Source organism: Hemitrygon akajei, chromosome 23 (assembly GCF_048418815.1).
Source record: "Hemitrygon akajei chromosome 23, sHemAka1.3, whole genome shotgun sequence".
Lineage (NCBI taxonomy): Eukaryota > Metazoa > Chordata > Chondrichthyes > Myliobatiformes > Dasyatidae > Hemitrygon > Hemitrygon akajei.
The window spans coordinates 41,738,893-41,759,061 of record NC_133146.1 but is presented as its reverse complement, the minus strand read 5'-3'; the positions used below and the strand labels follow the sequence as shown (position 1 = coordinate 41,759,061).

General features: G+C 39.7%; 1 protein-coding gene across 5 annotated transcripts in view; it reads left to right on the top strand.

Annotated features, from left to right (window-relative positions):
• The window catches only part of kndc1 (kinase non-catalytic C-lobe domain containing 1), a 154,460-nt gene that overhangs the window by 104,243 nt on the left and 30,048 nt on the right, over positions 1-20,169 (top strand). For all 5 annotated transcript variants that reach the window (XM_073027514.1, XM_073027515.1, XM_073027513.1 and 2 more), the window contains exons 18-21: positions 3,799-3,892; positions 8,344-8,441; positions 13,136-13,350; positions 16,447-16,563. In XM_073027514.1, coding sequence (XP_072883615.1) covers positions 3,799-3,892; positions 8,344-8,441; positions 13,136-13,350; positions 16,447-16,563 — 524 coding nt within the window. The remainder of the gene's footprint in view (positions 1-3,798; positions 3,893-8,343; positions 8,442-13,135; positions 13,351-16,446; positions 16,564-20,169) is intronic.

The following is a 20,169-nucleotide window of genomic DNA, read 5'->3' as shown; positions in this document are numbered from 1 at the left end:
TTTAATTGCCTGAACAGTGGATCGTACCTTGCATTATGACCTGGGCTCCACTGCAACAAATGGCTCTGGGCCTAGATTTCACTGCTGAAGAGGCTGTCTCAACTTCTCCAAATTGGCTCAGTGTGACTCTTGACACACTGCCTTTCCAGACTATCAGGGCCAGTGTTTAAATTATCCAAACAACAGATCATGCCTCACATTAGGACTCAGGCCTGGCTGTGGTGGATCACACTGGGCCTAGAACATGCCGCCCAATAATTTGCTTCGGGCCCAGATTTCACTGCCAAAGAAGCCGTTCTCAAACTCTCCAAATAAATTTGGCACTTGAGTGATCCACCTTCATACCTGGGTTGGTTGGACAGGCATCAAAACACCTCTGCGTCTGCCAATGAAGATTTGCTGAATGTCTTGCAGCAGACCCCCATTCAGTCTGCATGAGTAGATCCTGAGTTTACAATCACTTTTCACTTTAATTATCTATTGCATTTTTATTATTTTATTGTATTTTTTTGGTATTTGCATAGTTTTTTGTCTTTTGCACATTGGTTACTTGTTAGTCTTAGTGTGTAGTTTTCCAGTGATTCTGTTGTATTTCTTTGTTTTACTGTGAATGTCTGCAAGCAAGCAAATCTCAAAGTAGTATATGGTAAAATTTAAAAATGTTGTTGATAAGTTTGAACTTCGAACCTTCAACTTTGAAAAGAGTGTTAACTATCAAGATTTTATACTCCTCACCAGAGTTATCGACGCTAGAGGGTCGTATACTTGCCTTATTGTGCACATTTGAGACATGAGCTACCAATATAAGGCACTTCAAATTTCTAAAATATCAGAGCTGCATCTACAAAATAAGACCATAAGATATAGGAGCAGAATTAGTCCATTTGGCCCATTGAGTCTGCTTCGCCATTTCATCATGGCTGATCCAATCTTCTTTCAGCCCCAATCTCCTGCGTTTTCCTCGTATCCTTCATACCCTGACCAATCAAGAATTTATCAACCTCTGCCTTAAATATATATAATTTGGCCTCCACAGCTGCCTGTGGCAAAGAATTCCACAGATTCACCAATCTCTAGCTAAATAAATTCCTCCTTAACTCCATACTAAAAGGACACCCTTCTATCTTGAGGCTGTGTTCTCTCATCTAAGACACTCCCAGCATAGGAAACATCCTCTCCACATCCACTCTATCAAGACCTTTCACCATTCAATAGGTTTCAATGAGGTCACCCCTCACTCTTCTGAATTCCAGTGAATACAAGCCCAGAGCCATCAAACACTCTTCATATGACAAGGCATTCAATTCTGGAATCATTTTCATGAACCTCCTTGAAATCCTCTCCTGTTTCAGAACATCCTTTCTAAGATAAGGGGCCTAAAACTGCTCAAAATACTCCAGGTGAGGCTCGCCAGTGCTTTATAAAGTTTCAACATTACAGTCCTGCTTTTATAGTCTAGTCATCTTGAAATAAATGCTAACATTGTATTTACCTTCCTCAGCATAGACTCGACCTGCAAATTAACCTCCACAACTCCTAAGTCCCTTTGTGCCTCAGTTTTGGTATTTTGTCTCCATCTAGAAAATAATCAACCCTTTCATTTCTTCTACCAAAGTGCATGACCATTCACTTCCCAACACTGTATTTCATTTAATGAATGTATTTCATTTGCCATTTCTTTGCCCATTCTCCTAATCTGTCTAAGTCCTTCTGTAGCGCCTCTACTTCCTCAAATCTACCAGCCCCTCCACCTGTCTTCATATCGCCTGTACACTTTGCAGCAAAGCCAAATTCCATCATCCAAATCATTGACATGTATCATAAAAAGAATTGGTCCCAATACAGACCCTGTGAAACACCACTAATCACCGGCAGCCAACCAGCAAAGGTTCCCTTTATTCCCACTCTTTGCCTTCTGCAAATCAGCCACTGCTTTATCCAGGCTAGAATCTTTCTTGTAATACCATGGGCTCGTAGCTTGTTAAGCAGCCTCATGTGTGGCACCTTGTCAAAGGCCTTCTGAAAATCCAAGTACACAACATCGACTGATTCTCCTTTTGTCAAGTTGTCTTGTTATTTCTTCAAAGATTTCCAACAGGTTTGTCAGGTAAGATTTTCCCTTGAGGAAACCTTGCTTACTATAGCCTATTTGATATGTGCCTCCAAGTACCCTGAGACCTCATCCTTAATAATCAACGCCAACAGCTTCCCAACCACTGATTTCAGACTAACTGGCCTACAGTTTCCTTTCTTCTGCCTCTCTCCCTTCTTGAAGAGTGGAATGACTCTTGCAATTTTCCAGCTTTCTGGAACCATTCCAGAATCTAATGATTCTTGGAAGATCATTACTAATGCTTCCACAATCTCTTTAGCCACCTCTTTCCGAACCCTGGGGTATACACCATTTGGTAAGGTGACTTATCTGCCTCCAGACCTTTCAGTTTCCCAGGAACATTCTCTAGTTAAGGTAACTTAATACACTTCATGACCCCTGACATCTGGAACTTCTACCATACTGCTCATGTCTTCCACAGTGAAGACTCATGCAAAATACTTATTCAGTTCGTCCGCCAATTCCTTGTCCCCCATTACTACCCCTCCAGCATAGTTTTCCAGCGGTTCGATATCCACTCTCACCTCTCTTTTACCATTCATGTATCTGAAGAAACTTTTGGTATTCTCTATTGGCTAGCTTAACTTTCGTATTCCATCTTTACCTTTTTAATGTCTTTAGTTGCCTTCTGTTGGTTTTTAAAGGCTTCCCAATCCGCTAACTTTCCACTAATTTTTGCTGTATTACATGGCCTCTCTTTGGCTTCAATATCCATTGGCAGAATAGATAAATGAATGTCAGTGTGCTCTCCCAGGCCAGCATTCCAGCACTGATGCTCTTCCTAGACACAGTTAAATTTGATGGACACAGTACAGTGTTCACGTGTCTGACAAGACTCTCAAAACTGGAATTATTACCAGCTCCATTACAGCAAAAGTTTACCAAAGGGGCACAATTCATTGATGTTCTGAGAACCTCCTTGAAAAGGTGTGGCCTCCCCATTGGCTTTGGGAAGTCCCTGGCCTATAGTGGCAGAAAATAATGATCATTTGGGAATGCATTAAGAACCTTGAGTTCATTTGTTCAGTGCACAGGAGCCCAGCATAAATAGTGAAAATAGTGCACCACCTTCTATGTCAAGCATTTCTTACCCACACGTGTAGCTGAATCTGCCTCATCAGTGATTTCAGAACTGGAGAGGAACCAGATCATGACTCCTGGAGACTGCTTAGGAGAGAAATATGTAAGTGACAAACCAGTCTGCAGCAAATTCCTCTTGGACCATGCCCTGTATTGGGAGAAAGCTGGATGTGGAATTATGAATTGTAACAAAATTAACTAGAAATAACTATTGTTGCAATATTGTCCAAATTGCTGCATTTCTGTTCTATGTCTTTATAAAGCCTTTCTCCTGTCCTTGAATGAGGACCTTATTTTGAAATCTTAATATAATACTCAATGGAAAGGGTATCCACTTTCAAAGTTTCCAAGAGAATTCTTGATTTCTCATAATGCATTGGCCACAATTGGAGCAGTTATGTGGAATTCCTACAATTGTGACAACTAAAGAGTGATAGAAGCTTAAAGATACCAATATGTCAATGACCTGACGGGACAGTGAAGGATTGTAAATGAAACAATATGAATCCACAATTGTTTGCTGTATATGAAAATACATTTATACTTGATACACTTGTTAGTGTTTTTTTAATTTCCTGTGAATATATTAATGCTTTGTATTACAGAACCTTGAGCAACACCTGATGATGGAAACAAAGAATTTCAGGAAAACCAGAATATTCTATCAGAAACTCCTACAACAGGAAAAAGGAAGCAAAGGTTAATCATACATTTATGCATTAAATTATCACTGTTTTTTCTGTTTTGTTAAAGCCTACAAGGAAACTAGCCTAACATTAAAATTAGCATACAGGCAGTAAGGGTATTTCTGCTGTCTTTCAGCTGTGTAAAATGGAAAAAGTACAAGAAATCCATTCCATCTACTCTATACCATGTACACCTTACATGTATATTTCCACTTTTGTGCAAAGGAAATCTGAATTATTTTTGAAGTAATGGAGGTAAGGAGGTAACATAGAGTCATAGAGCACTACAGCACAGAAACAGCCCTTTGGCCCACATCGGATCCACATCCACCACGTCTGCTGGCAGCTCATTCCACACTCCCACCACCCTCTGCGTGAAAAAGCTCCCCTTATACCCTTGAAATATTTCAACTTTTACCCTTAATCAATGACATCTAGTTGTAGACTTGCCCAACCTAGTGGAAAATAAAATGGCTTGCATTTACCCTATCTATACTTTTCATAATTTTGTATACCTCTATCAAATCTCCCTTCATTCTCCTGTGTTCCAGGGAATAAAGTCCTAATCTATTCAACATTTCTCTATAACTCAGGCCCTCAAGTCTCAACATGAAGAGCCCTTTAAATCAATTTCCACCTAACAACAGTGGTCTCAGGTCTTACACGGAGCATTTGTAAAGTAGGCATGCTCGGTTATTTAAAGTCTACTTTTCACTGATGGGGTGAATAAATTTCCTTTTGAAAAGATTCCCCAAAGTCCAAGAACTTTTCAATACCAGCCAAGCTGTGGCAATGTAGTGAAGGGCCTTTGCCATATATACCGCAATAATGTGTGTCCATGTACAATGGATCCTTGTTCCCTGTGACGAGGCTGGTGGCTAAAATATCTGTGAGGGTGCCTGGAATTAAGGTAGCATGCAGCTTCTAGGACTATGACCTTGGCCTGAGTGGGTTGAGCTTCCACAAGTGTGAGACAGATTTCACTGGTCACTTTCTGGTGCTCATGAACACATTAGGAATGTGACAAGCTCATGTCACTACTAAAAATCCTTTGAGCAGCAGATGGTGCTGCTGCCTCACTGCTCTAGCTAACAAGGTTTGGAGCTGACCTGTGCTACTGCCTATGTTCTCTCTGTGACTGCATGGGTTTTCCCTCGGGTGCTCTGACTTCCTCCCACTTTTCCAAAGACATGCAGGTTGATAGCATAATTGGACATTTGACTGTCAAATACCCCTAGTTTGCATTAATTACATCAAAGTGAAATCAATGTGCATGGGGAAGAGAATAAATAGAGAGAATGAGATTCATGAGACTTCTCTGAGAGCCATCTTTGAATAAATAGACTATGGAATGATACAAATTTCAATATTAAGAGGAAATATTATACATTTTCTGGTCTGGCTTCTCTTATCCAATGAAAAGAGCAAAGATAATCTCCTGTCGATGTTTGGCCATGGTAAACAGCTCTTAAGCTGAAGGCCTCCATTCTCTCATGTCATCAAATGCAAATGATTCTGTCAACCAGCTGAGAAGGGTCTTCAAAAAATGGTAGTTTCACTCTGGCCCATCACTGGCAAAGACTTCCCCACCGTTGAGCTCAATTACAAGGAGCGTTGCCACAAGAAAGCGGCTTCCATCATCAAGGACCCCCACCCTCCAGGACGTGCTTTCTTCTCATCACTACCATGAAGCAGGAGGTACAGGAGCCTAGTTCCCCTACAACAAGGTCAGCAACAGTTATTACCCTGCACCCATCAGGCTCCTGAACCATCGTGGAGAACTTCACTCACCTCAACGCTGAGCTGATTCCACGGCCTATGGACTCACTTTCAAGGACTCCACAACTCATGTCCTATGTATAATTTATTTACTTTCTTATTTATTATTGGGGTGACTTGTCCTCTTTTGGACATTGGATGTTTGTCCATCTTTGTTTAAATTCTAATGTATTTCTTTATTTCCTGTAAATGCTTAAAAGAAAATGAATCTCAAGGTAGTATAGAACATAGAATAGTACAGCACATTACAGGCCCTTCAGCCCACAATTTTGTGCCGACCCTCAAAGCCTACCTCCCATATAACCCCCACCTTAAATTCCTCCATATACCTGTCTAGTAGTCTCTTAACTCCACTAGTGTGTCTGCCTCCACCACTGACTCAGGCAGTGCATTCCACACACCAACCACTCTCTGAGTGAAAAACCTTCCTCTGATATCCCCCTTGAACTTCCCCCTATATGGTGACATATACGTACTTTGATAATAAATTTACTTTCAATTTTAAGAGCAGCATAAAAATATCTATATTATGTTTCACCCCAAGATATTTGACAGACAACTAGAGAAAGCATGCAGTTTATAATCATGCATCCATTAGCAGGATTTTCTTATGTAGTCTTCTGTCGAGGAGAGGGCTTTGGCAAGGAAGTTTCTGGGAAGCACACAGAGCAATTCAACGGATGCATACAGGAAACTGCACCCACAGTCACGGAGTCCATGGACAGAAACTAAGGTTGTGTTGCTAATGGTTGGTGCAGGGCAAGCTTAAGAGAATTTTTCACAAGCTGATTATTCCTGGGGTAAATGTAGTCATGAGAGATAAGAAACAGATGAAGGTCATAAGTTAGGGCATGGTAGGGAGGGAGAGTTTCTGATGCAGGAATGAATAGGTAGAGAGGCCCAAGGGAAAGCCATTAATTAAATAACAAAGGGGGTATATATTTAAGGCAGAAGTTTCCTGATCAGTCAGGGTATCAAAGGATATGGCGAGAAGGCAGGTGTGTGGGGTTGAGTGGGATCCGGGATCAACAATGATGGAATGACGGTGCAGTCTTGATGGGCTGAATGCCTAATTCTGCTCCAATGTCTTATGGTCTATGGTCATATGGGGCTTAGCTGAATCAGCTTTGCAGTGCTTGGGCCTGCCTGCTCAGGGAATTCCCTTTTATTTTACGCAATTTCAGGGCAAACCTGGTCAGGTTGTGTGGGAATGACAAGTATGTGTGCGGATTTCTCCTTCTTTCTCACGAAACAAATATTCTAAGAGTCATTATAACTGCTTCTCCATAAGAAGTCTGATTCACAATAGGAAGTGCATGGTTGAACTTTCGTACACACAGACCTGAAAAGAATATCTTATATGAGTAGATTTCTAAGCATAAATTCAGCCTGAAATTCAATTCAATTCAATTTTGTCATTTAAACATATATGAATACTCATGAATACAGTCAAATGGGACAGTGTTACTATGGGGTCAAGGTGGAAAGACATATTACCAACAGTCACACACAGTAAGCACACACCAAGGTCACAATCACCTAATAAGAGTCCTGAGGCCACCTCCCCCACTCCCTCCCGCCGCGACTCAATACAACAAAGCCAACAAACCCACATAGAATACCAGTAAAAATACAACGACCCAGAACATGCATATATATACACATATAGTCCAGACCCACCCAGCCAACCAATATCATCTGTTGGCTGGCCCCTAATGCTCGCTAGGCAACCCTGTGGCTTTGAGGCCCAGTCTTCACGTATACAGTACAAAACACAACCAAGCAAATATATATGTATATAGCCCAGACCCCTCAGTCCATTTTAAATCTTCTGTCACCACAGCAGCACTATGCCACCCCCAGTAGAGCACGATGGCTCGGACGCCTCTCCTTCGGCAGCTGAAAAGCAAGTGACCCCACAGCTTGAGACCCAAGTCCATTGAGTGCCACTAAAAAATCTACAGTCCACCACATACAGACGGGGGCAATTCAGGATTCAAATCAATTAAGTCTTCTACCTATTGAACACAGAAGGGTTACTTTACCTATGTCATCCTGTGTGAAAAGTAGTTCAGGATCTGCCAGTTTCATACATCATGTCCTTATGCGATTACTTGTACACTAAAGCCTAATCAATTTTGAAGACTCTAATATCGTATCATTCTTGCTCCCAGAAAAGACCCTCTGCAAGTAATTTTTTAATAGCTTAATTTATGGTTACATAGATTAAACCAATTCAATATCACCTGAGATTTGCAATGGTTTTCTATTGTCTATTAGTGAGTTGCTATTTGCAGCTTCTATACAGGTTGCATGATAGTTTTTGAATTTGCTGACATTTTCCAACTTGCCAGTCCATTCAGCAGGTCCTTTAACCAAACTCAGGCAAAATATTGTTCTCCCAGGAATTTTGTAATGTCCTTCATAGCCAGTCATCTACTGTTGTACTCCAGACTCAATCTGAGTCCTCGTTTCGGTTTACACTGCACTGTTATGTCACTGTAAAATGGAAAATCACAGACTGAACCAGAAGTGACAGTATAAGGACACTCTTAACCAGTGGCACCTAAGTTTAAGTTATCTGAAGTGGGAGAAGACCAAGTCAAAAATTTTCTTGAGTCTTTAGTTGAAGTATTTGAGTTTAGGCTCTATTTTCATAATGCATTTTTACATGTTAATTTAAAGGGACTGATGCAAAGGTGATGTTGCCCAAATTGAAGCAAGAACTTCAAGAGGTAAAAGCGAAGGTGGAACTACTTGATCAGGAGAAGAAGTATCTTGAGGTATTTTAAATGCTAAAACTATTAAAGAACAACTGTTAAGTTTTATAGGTATCCTATTAGTTAAAGATTGATGATATACAGTATATTTTCTATTATTGTTAAAGTTAATACTGTTTTAGATTACACATCTGTACTTTATCTGAAACATTTTGTATTCCTTTATTTACATCAGAATCCACAAAACTCTATTCACACCCTTAACTAAGCAAATATATGTTTGTAACATGATGTTTGATCATCTTAATTAAGAAAGGAGATGTTTACCAAAATTAGTACATATGGATCAAACAGGATTTATTAAAAATAGACAATCAGCAGATAATGTAACTCGCTTATTTAGTATAATTCATTTAGCACAGAAGAGGGAGGAAATGAGCGTGGCAGTTGCTTTAGATGCAGAAAAGGCATTTGATAGATTGGAGTGGGATTTTTTATTTAAGGTATTGGAAAAATACGGATTAGGAGTATCTTTTATAAAATGGATTAAAACCTTAAATACTAATCTCAAAGCTAAAGTAGTGACAAATGGTCAAATTTCAACACCATTTCAGTTAACAAGGTCAACTAGGCAAGGTTGTCCATTATCACCTGCTTTATTTGTGTTGGCGATAGAGCCATTAGCTGAATTGATTAGAATGGACCCAGATATTAAGGGTTTTAGAGTTAACCAGGAAGAATACAAGATTAACTTATTTGCTGATGATGTTCTGCTTTATCTAACAAACCCATTGCAATTGTTGCGTAAATTATCCTATAGATTAGAAGAATATGGGAAAGTATCAGGTTACAAAATAAATTGGGATAAAAGTGAAATTTTACCTCTTACTAAAGGAGACTATAATCAATGTCGATCAATAACCCAATTTAGATGGCCGGCAAATGGTATAAAATATTTAGGTATAAGAGTTGATAATGTATAAGAGTTGATAATGATATAAAGAACATATACAAATTAAATTATTTACCACTATTGAAAAAAATTCAAGAAGATCTTGATAAATGGATGGTATTACCAATAACATTAGTAGGTAGAGTAAATACCATAAAAATGAATATATTCCCTAGATTACAATACTTATTTCAATCACTACCAATACAATTACCCCAGAAGTTTTTTCAAGAGCTGAATAAATATGTGAGGAAGTTTCTTTGGAAAGGTAAGATGTCAAGAATATCGTTGGAAAAATTGACATGGAAATTTGAGCTAGGAGGGTTACAACTTCCAAATTTTAAGAATTATTATAAAGCAAATCAACTTAGATTTATTGCATCTTTTTTGAGAAAGACAAACCGGCATGGATCAGAATAGAACTAGATAAAATAGGAGAAAACATACCAGAAGACTTTATATATAAATGGGAATCTAAATGGATACGGGAAAAGAAAGAATCTCCTATATTAAAACATTTGATTGATTTATGGAATAAGATAAATGTTGACGATGAGACAAAGAAATCCTTATTAGCAAAGAGATCTTTAATTCAAAATAGACTTATTCCTTTTACAATGGATAATCAACTTTTATATAATTGGTTTCAAAAAGGGATTAGATATATAGGAGATTGTTTTGAAGGAGGTATATTAATGTCATTTGATCAATTAAAGAATAAATATAAAGTATCAAACAACACTCTTTTTTGTTACTTTCAACTAAGGGCTTATTTAAGAGAAAAGTTAGGTCAAACAATGTTACTACCGAAACCCAATGAAATAGAAACTTTAATTCAAAAAGGAAAGATTAAAAAATTTATCTCTTGTATGTATAATTTGATTCAAAAACAGGCAATTAAATAAGGAGTCCATAAGTCAAGACAAAAATGGGAAAGTGATTTGAATATCAAAATTGAAGAAAAAAACTGGTCAAGACTATGTCTTGAGAGTATGACAAATACAATAAACGTTCGATTAAGATTAGTGCAATACAATTTTTTACATCAACTATATATTACACCACAAAAAATAAATAAATTAAACCCAAATTTATCTGATCAGTGTTTCCGATGTAACCAAAAAATTGGTACTTTTTTACATTCTACTTGGTCTTGCTCTAAAATTCAACCTTTTTGGACAAATTTAAGAGTTTTACTGGAACAAATTATTGGAATACAACTTCCACACAACCCAATATTACTTTTACTAGGTAATATTGAAGGGATAAAACCGATATCCAAATTGAATAAATATCAGAAAGAATTTATAAAAATTGCATTGGCAGTAGCCAAAAAAGCTATTGCAGTGACTTGGAAATCGGATACATATCTAAGTATAGATCGTTGGAAGAACGAAATTTATGGCTGTATTCCACTTGAAAAAATTACTTATAATTTAAGAGATAAATATGAAACATTTTTGAAAATTTGGCGCCCTTATTTACAAAAGACAGGATTAAATATATAGGTGCTCCGAAGATGAAATAATTGGTTACTTGGGGAAAGAAATAAATATATATACTAAAGTTATTACGAACTCCATGGAGCATGTGGGGATCTTCCAATATCCAGGCATTCCTTTTTTTTCTTTCTTTTTTTTTAATAGGGATGTTAGGGGGGAGGGGTTAAGGGGAGGGGGGCTGGGTAACATTTTTTTTCATACACATTTGTTCTGTAACTATTTGAAAACAATAAAAAAAGTTTTAAAAAAAAGAAAGGAGATGTTAATTAAAATAATTTGGTTGAACAGTGTCAATTTAAGAAAAGTAATTTCTGCCGCTAGATCACATACAAAATGCTGGAGGAACTCAGTAGGCCAGGCAGCATCTACGGAAAGAGTACAGTCGACATCTCAGCCCAAAACATCAGCTGTACTCTTTTCCATAGATGCTGCCTGGCCTGCTGAGTTCATCCAGCATTTTGTGTGTGTTGCTTGGATTTCCAGCATCTGTAGATTTGATCTTGTTTCTGCCACTAGATCATTCTCTTTTCATGAAAAATAGGAGAAAAGCCATTTTCCTTTCATACTATTTGTTTGAATGTGATTTTGAAATAGAGCAACCATTCAGTCAAACTGAATAAGCATTCCCAATCAGTGTCCCTTCCCAAGGCCTGCATTCACAAGTTCAAAGTAAATTTATTATCAAAGTATGCATGCAGTACCATATACTTCCTTGAGGTTCATTTTCTTGCAGGCATTTACAGGGAAAAAGAAATACAATAGAATTTTACAGAAAAGCTATACATAAGCAAAGACAACTAATGTGCGAAAGAAGACAGGCTGTAAATAAAAATAATACTGAGACTGTGAGTTGTCTGACATGAGTGGGGAAATGCACTGTCACCTTTTGCCCTTCATAGGAAAAGAGAGAATGTTAAGATCTCGAATCGTGATCTTTCACACCTCTAGTAATCTCCTTTTAACCATTTTTGCCAAGGTGAAAATCTCTACCCTCACTACATCTAACCTTGTAGCAACAGTTTCTTGTAGTAAATCTTTTCCACACCCTCTGTGGAACTTTTATATTCCTCTGCAAATGACCAGAAAGGAATTCAGTACTCAATTTCAGGTGGTAAAATATAAACCTTAAATATTCTGCACCCACCTTATGGTTAATAAAACCAACTAACTATTTAGTTGTGCTGACAAAAACAACCAAATATTTCAGATACAGTACACACCTCAAAGGTTCAAAGGTGCAATTTGACATCAGAGAAATGTATACAATATACATCCTGAAATGGTTTTTCTTCGCAAACATCCACGAAAACAGGGAAGTGCCCCAAAGAATGAACGACAGTTAAATGTGAGAACCGCAAAGTCCCTCCCAGCTGGAAAATTATCTGTAGTAATTTTCCAATAACGCCTTTTTATTCTGACATTTTCCTCCTTCCTTCCTTGGTCCTGAAGAAGGGTCTCAGCCGAAAATGTCAACTGTTTACTCTTTTCCATTGATGCTGCCGGATCTGCTGAGTTCGAATTTCCAGCATCTGCGGACTTTCTCGTGTTTGGAATCTACTTTATTATTGTTTTGTGAATATTATAGCCCTGTGGACAATCTAAAATCATAAACTCTTCCTGTTCCCTCATCTTGTCCACTCCTAACCCTTGATTCCCTCAAGGCAAGTTGGGATGGTTCACTATTTCTGGCTTTGCGGGTTGTAAATTGTTTCTACTGAGTGAACACTCACAGTTGCCCAGCTTATTAATGTTGGTATATTCATAACTCTAATCTTTCTGATGGTAAGGGTACCACAGTCCTTATTCTGGTATGTAACAGCAGTAGGATATGCAACTTGATTTGAAGCCAGGCCTTCACCAACAAATTGCTGACTGACTAGGATGTTTATTTAAAGTGACCATGTTGGTCATTGAAATTAAATTTGGAGGCAGCTGGCTAGGCATGGGATTGGTGTTGGTGAATTAGAGAATAGTGTATAACACTCAGTAATTTCAGAGATGGGAGGTCAGCAGAATGAGAGGGCAGTACTGTATTTTCTTTACTGGTCCACCACAACATTTCTATTTTTCTTGGCCCAGCAAAGGCAGGGAATATATTTTTGATATTCTGCCTCTTCAGGTAAGTATCTTACTTGGTTTTAACTTCTACATTCCCTCAAAGGAAATTAAAATTATGCTCATTGGATTTTGCCTCATTTTTAATGTTTTTTTCATTATTTAAGCAGTTTTTTGCCTCAAATCATGTTATTATTGTTAAAATATTCAAGCTAGTATGTTCTTGGTGTTATTTTTGGTCTCCGTAGGTTTTGCAGATGGAGCTGTGGGGTTTGGATCCCTCTCTGCTTCATTCACTGGTCAGCTCTCCACTCCAGTGGGTGGCGCTAGACCTCCAGTCCAGCAACAGCACTTCCTTTCTCACCTTTCATGCTCCAGGAGGGGATCTGAGCTGCAGCGAGAACAGGACACAAATACTTCAAGCAGGCACATCCGCGGGTTTGATGGCTTACCTGTACAGCAGGTAAATGGCACAGAGCAAGGAATGTTACTGAGTGCTAGATAAAACGGGAGAATATGCTTCTGTATGGAAATTTTTATGACCCCAGTACTTTCCAAAATGATCCACAGGCAGCAACCTTAATTTTGTTTAAATCACCTAATGTTTTGATTGCAGTGGGATTTCCTTGTTCATTCTGTTCAATGAAAACTGCCCTGCTGCATTTCTGTGGCCGCACAATGAGACCTTTAAACGCTACAGCAGCATCTGACCTCCTAAAGCGGCTCGAAGGGATAATGACCTGTCATCAGTATCCAGGTGGAGAACATTTCTCTTGCATTGTATTTGCATTTCTTTACCCTTGTGAGGGCAAATCCGGAGAGAGATGTTCTCCCCTATAGAAGCACGTCACACAACTTTCTCGTTTCCCACGGCTTGCAATATGCTATCCATTTATGCAGAACCTTTAATCTAGTGAATGTTCTAGATACGCCACTGAACGTCGACATAAACCAAATGGAAGTAATCAGGGAAATGGCCAGATATATGTTCCAAAGAATACACTGTGAAGAAATGGTTAAACTGAGATTTAAAAAAAGACAGAAGGTGTCAGGGAGAAACTCCCATGAATAAGACTTGGCCATGTTGGTGTTGAATATGTAGATGGACCAAATAAAATACAGGTCCTCCCTGGCTTATGGATGAGCATTTTATGTACAGGCTTTACATACAAACAAACTTTTGGGAGACGTGCAGTATGATTTGCCAGCTGCTACAGGGCTGCAGGCATCCTCTGCCAGGTGAGAATTCAGTCTGCAGTTGCATTTCAGACTTGTGAACGGTTCAGGTTATGAACAGTCAATAGGAACACAGGTCTGTTGTAAACTGGGGATGACCTTGGGATGCAAGACGAGTTATAGAAGTAGTATTGAGTAAAACCTGAGAGAGATTTGCAATCAAGAAGGAATATTTTGAATTCAAGACAATGCCCGACAAGGGCAAGTGTGACAATATTCCACAATGTTATTGCCAGAACATGCAGGACAGGTGATAATGTATTAGAATTGTAATTATATAAATTTACTTACAGTTTAGAGGCAAAAAGAATTGAGCTGCCAGAGAGATGGGGTTTAAGAGAGAAACTGGTTTTGCTGTGAATTCACTGAATCTGCCTGCAATCAATTTCCAATCCATCTTTCAAGATTTGTCTCATCAAACTCACTTTGATTAGCTTCAGTTTTTGATCTTGAATTGTCGTTCCTCACTCTTGGCATTACCATTACCTGACAAATGAAAAAAGGCATGCCAGAATTAGGCAGAGGATGTCAGCCCAGGCAAAGCTAATTTGATGCCAGTTCTGCCAAATTATGCTGCGCAATGCCTCCACCAATGACTGTACTGTACTTCTGAATATTATCTTAGAAAACATATCCATGACATTTCCCATTTTACCCTCTTATTGTGGTTGATCATCTCAGTGTCCTTTTGGCAATAAGAACATAGGATACCGCTAGTTCTTAAAAGAACATGTAGCAATGATTTGACCATTATTTTTTGCAAATTATTCTTTGCTAATATCTCTGTCAGCCTTTCCTGGTACCTTAAGCATATGTAGCAATGGCTGCAGCATAACTAGAGAAGGCTGTAGATAAGGGGTTCCCAACCTCGGGTTCTTGGTTACTGTTGACCCACAACTGTGCTGCAACACACAGCTTGAACCATACCATCAAGTTCGCCGATGACACGACCGTGGTGGGTCTCATCAGCAAGAATGACGAGTCAGCTTACAGAGAGAAGGTGCAGCAGCTAACGGACTGGTGCGGAGCCAACAACCTCTTAATGTGAACAAAACAAAAGAGATGGTTGTTGACTTCAGGAGGGCATGGAGTGACCACTCCCCGCTGAACATTGACGGCTCCTCGGTAGAGATCGTAAAGAGCACCAAATTTCTTGGTGTTCACCTGACTGAGAATCTCACCGGGTCCCTCAACACCAGCTCCATAGCAAAGAAAGCCCAGCAGCATCTCTACTTTCTGTGAAGGCTGAGGAAAGTCCATCTCCCACCCCCCATCCTCATCACATTCTACAGGGGTTGTATTGAGAGCATCCTGAGCAACTGCATCACTGCCTGGTTTGGAAATTGCACCATCTTGGATCGCAAGACCCTCCAGCAGATAGTGAGGTCAGCTGAGAAGATCATCGGGGTACCTCCACGCTGCATCCACAAAGGAAACAGTATTATGAAGGACCCAATGCACCTTTCATACAATCTCTTCTCCCTCCTGCCGTCTGGGAAAAGGCTCCGAAGCATTTGGGCTCTCACGACCAGACTATATAACAGTTTCTTCCCCCAAGCTATCAGACTCCTCAATACCCGAAGCATGGACTGACACCTTGCCCTACTGTCCTGTTTATTATTTATTGTAATGCCGCTACTGTTTTTGTGCACGTTATGCAGTCCAATGTAGGTCTGTAGTCTAGTATAGCTTTCTCTGTGTTTTATTTTTATTATGTAGTTCAGTCTAGTTTTTTGTACTGTGTCATGTAAACCATAGTCCTGAAAAACGTTGTCTCATTTTTACTATGCACTGTACCAGCAGTTATGGTTGAAATGACAATAAAAGTTGACTTGACTTGACTTGTTATTGGTCGATGCCTTTAAAAAGGTTGGAGACTCCTGCTGTAGATGGTTTTGTGTGTATATCTTGAAGATCAGGATTAGACTGCATTGCCATCCTATGAGATCTAGGCTGTAGTGTGGGCATTGGCCAAATCATAGATCAGCGTCAACATTCTGAGAGGGGATAGGAATTTTTTGTTTCATGGGCAGGGTTGTGCAGGTTAGGACCAGACTGCTCATGATCCTTTACATTTCCTGCAGGCTTTGATACAAACTAGTTTTCTGGGCATAATTGGGCAATACATTAAAAAAAACTTCCAAATTACAAGGTTGTTTCTCAGGCAGATGGGATAATTGAGAAATGGAGAGGACAAGTGATGGTATCTAAATTTATAGTTAACTCTATACATGTCTTTTATTCTGCCCTACTGTCGTAGCTCCAGTCAGCTGGATAAAAAGTAATAAAAATGAGAATATTAACATTGTGCTTATTTTTACAGTAATGCTGTAATAGGAGGATATGTTCAGCAATTCTTTTATACCTTCCGTTACTTCACATCACCCTGTGAATTCCTCCAGTTTCTGAAAGATAGATTCAACAGTATCACTGATATCAGGTATTGTACGAACAACAGTGGTCCTTTCTAAATCTAAAACTAAAGCTTTCTAGTTTGTGTCTTTTGGCTGTTGTAGAGGGTGTTTTACATTATCAGATTGAGTGAGGCCATCTGGGTTGCATGAAATTAATCAATCCAACAAAATATCTCACGAAAACTCTTACATTCTTTTTCATTTTTGGTATGAAGTGAAAATTAAAATATAATTCATTTCTAAACTGAATCTGCTACTTAATTCTTATTTAGTAGAATTACAAGGAGAAGAATTTTCAGTTATTAAACTAGAATTGCTGGGGGGGCAGGAACCGAATTGAAGAGGCGGAGGAAGGAGCGGTTGTCTCACAAATAGAGAAAGCTTGTAGTCAGTTTGAGAGGGAGGATAGGCAGGTGACAGAGAGGGATACGCTCAGACTGATGGTTTGAGATGTGTCTATTTTAATGCAAGGAGTATCATGAACAAAGCGGATGAGTTCAGAGCATGGATCAGTACTTGGAGCTATGATGATGTGCCCATTACAGAGACTTGGATGTGCCAGGCTTAGATGTTTCAGAAAGGACAGGGAGGGAGGCAAAAGAGGTGGGGGCATGGCACTGCTGATCAGAGATAGTGTCACACTGCAGAAAAGGAGGAAGTCATGGGCTGTCAGAGGTTACAATGAGACATCGATTGGATGCAGAACTGGGCTGAGAGGTGGTAGATGGAGTTCAACCCAATTAAGTGTGAGGTGGTTCATTTTGGTAGGTCAAGTATGATGGCAAAATATAGTATTAATGGTAAGACTCTTGGCAGTGTGGGAGATCTGAGGGATCTTGGGGTCCGAGTCCATAGGACACTCAAAGCTGCTGCGCAGGTTGACTCTGTGCTTAAGAAGGCATATGGTGTATGGGCCTTCATCAGCCTGGGATTGAGTTCAAGAGCTGTGAGGTAATGTTACAGCTATATAGGACCCTGGTCAGGCCCCACTTGGAGTACTGTACTCAATTCCGGTCATCTCACTACAGGAAGAATGTGGAAACCATAGAAAGGGTGCAGAGGAGATTTACAAGGATGTTGCCTGGATTGGCGAGCATGCGTAATGAGAATAGATTGAGTGAAATTGGCCTTTTCTCCTTGGAGTGACAGAGAATGAGAGGTGACCTAATAGAGGTGTATAAGATGATGAGAGACATTGATCATGTGGATAGTCAGAGGCTTTTTCCCAGGGCTGAAATGACTAAAATGAAAGGACACAGTTTTAAGGTGCTTGGAAGTAGGTACAGAGGAGATCTCAGGGGTACATTTTTTACTCAGAGAGTGGTGAGTGTGTGGAATGGGCTGCCAGCGACAGTGGTGGAGGTGGATACAATAGGGTCTTTTAAGAGACTCCTGGATAGGTACATGGAGCTTAGAAAAATAGAGAACTATGGGTACCCCAACGTAACTTCTAAAATAAGTACATGTTCGGCACAGCATTATGGGCCAAAGGGCCTGTACTGTGTTGTAGGTTTTTCTATGTTTACTGATTTCTGCAACAGAGTTATGGAGTCTCACAGCATGGAAAGAGGCCCTTTGATTCAGCAAGTTCATGTTGACTTTCCAGCACAAACTTACACTGATTCTGCACTATCCTGACATTCACATCAGCTACAAAGGTAGCCGAGATGAATGCATGGTTGAGGAGTTGGTGCAGAGAGCAATAATTTAAGTTCTTGGATCATTGGGATTTATTCTGACAATGGGATGATCTGTAGGAGAGAGAGAGGTTGCACCTGAACTGGAGGAGGGCCAATTTCCTGACAGGGAGAATTGCTGGTGTTGCTTTGGAGGGTTTAAACTTGATCGCAGGGTGCGAAGCCCTGAGGAGAAGAGTGGCTGATGAGAAATTGAGATAATACTGTAGCAAGTGAGAGAAAACTTAGTCATCATGTTACACAGGGGTACAGTAAATGGAAATGGGAGAGATTTTTACTAAATATTTCTCTTCAGTTTTTACTGTGAAGATCAAGGTAGAAGCGAAAGAAATGGGGGAAATGAGCGGTGTTGTCTCGGAGCATTTCCGAATTGGCAAGGAGAAGGTATTGGAGACCTTAAAGTACATTGGGGTGGATAAATCTCCAGGGTGTGCCCCCATGCATTCATGGACCTTGTCAGTAGCTAGAGTAGAGTTGCAAAGGCATTTGCAGCGAGTTTTGATTCATCTCTGACCACAAGTGAGGTTCTGGAGGACTGGAGAGAAGTGAATTGTTTAAAAGAGGATAGCAGAAGGAAGCAGGCATGAGTCTGACATTAACTATAGGTAAATTGTTGGAGGAGATTCCTAAAGACCGGGTTTCCTAAGATATGTAGAGGCAAGGTCTGATTCATTACAGTTAGCACAGTTTGTCAATGGGAAGTCATACTGGACAAATCTTTTGGAGTTTTCCAAGGAGCTATATGCTATGCATGAACTTCATTAAGGTTCTTGACAAAGTTCCATATGCAAGGCTGGCCCAAAAGGTTAAAGAAGAAGGCACCTGACATTTGTTGTCATTCAAAATTGCCTAGGTGATAGGAGGCAAAATATTGTTGTGAATGGATAATTTTCTGACTGGGAATCCAGAACAAATGTAGCACAGGGATCAGTGCTGGGACCTCAACGCCTTCATGTTGATCAGGGTGCCTACCTGAGTTAGTTTCATTTATCTTCATTTGACCCGTGTTTCCTAACTGTAAAGAACATGGAACAGTACAGAACTGGACAGGCAATTTGGCCTGCAATATTGATGCTAGTTTACAGTAAGATTGGAATAATATGGATGATTCTGTGTATTATCCATATCTTTCTAATTCCTTCATATTCATTTGTCCAACTAAAAGCCTCTTAAGCTCCACCAAACTGCCAGCTTTCACTGCTACCCCGGGTACCTATTCCAATCACCTACCCCTCTGTGTAAAATAAAAAAAACTGCCACTTGTGTCAGTTTTTAACCCCCCCCCCCCACCTTAAAACCATGTTCTCTGTTGTTTGGCATTTCTACCCTGGGGAAAAGATTCTGGCTGTCCCTCAAAATTTTTTTAAGCCTATTATGTCTCTACTCAGCCTTCAACATTCTAGGGAAAATCACACTGTCCACTACACAAGTAATCTTGGTGCCATCCACAAACTTGCTAATCCATCCCACTACACACTTTCATCCAAAAGACAAACAACAGAGGTCCCAGCACTGATCCCTGTGGAACACCACTGGTTACAGACCTCTAGCTGGAATAACAGTCTTGAACGCTCCTCTCAGTCTTTTGTGGGAAGCCAGTTCTGAATCCAGACTTGCAAGTCACGTTGGATTCCAATCATCTTATCAAATGCTGTTACTAAAGTGCATTCATTCTATTGCAGGGGTTCCCAACTTGGGCTCCATGGACCCCTTGCTTAATGGTATTGGTCCATGGCATAAAAAAGGTTGGCAACCCTGAACCTTCATCAAGCTCCTTTGACTCCTCCTCAAAAACCTCAATCAAATACATCGGGCATGATCTTCCCACACAAAGTAATGCTGACTGTCCCTAAAAATGACATGCCTTTCAAATTCCCTTACTTTACCATCCTTGTCTTTACTGTTACTGGAACATGATAATCTTGAATTCTGATC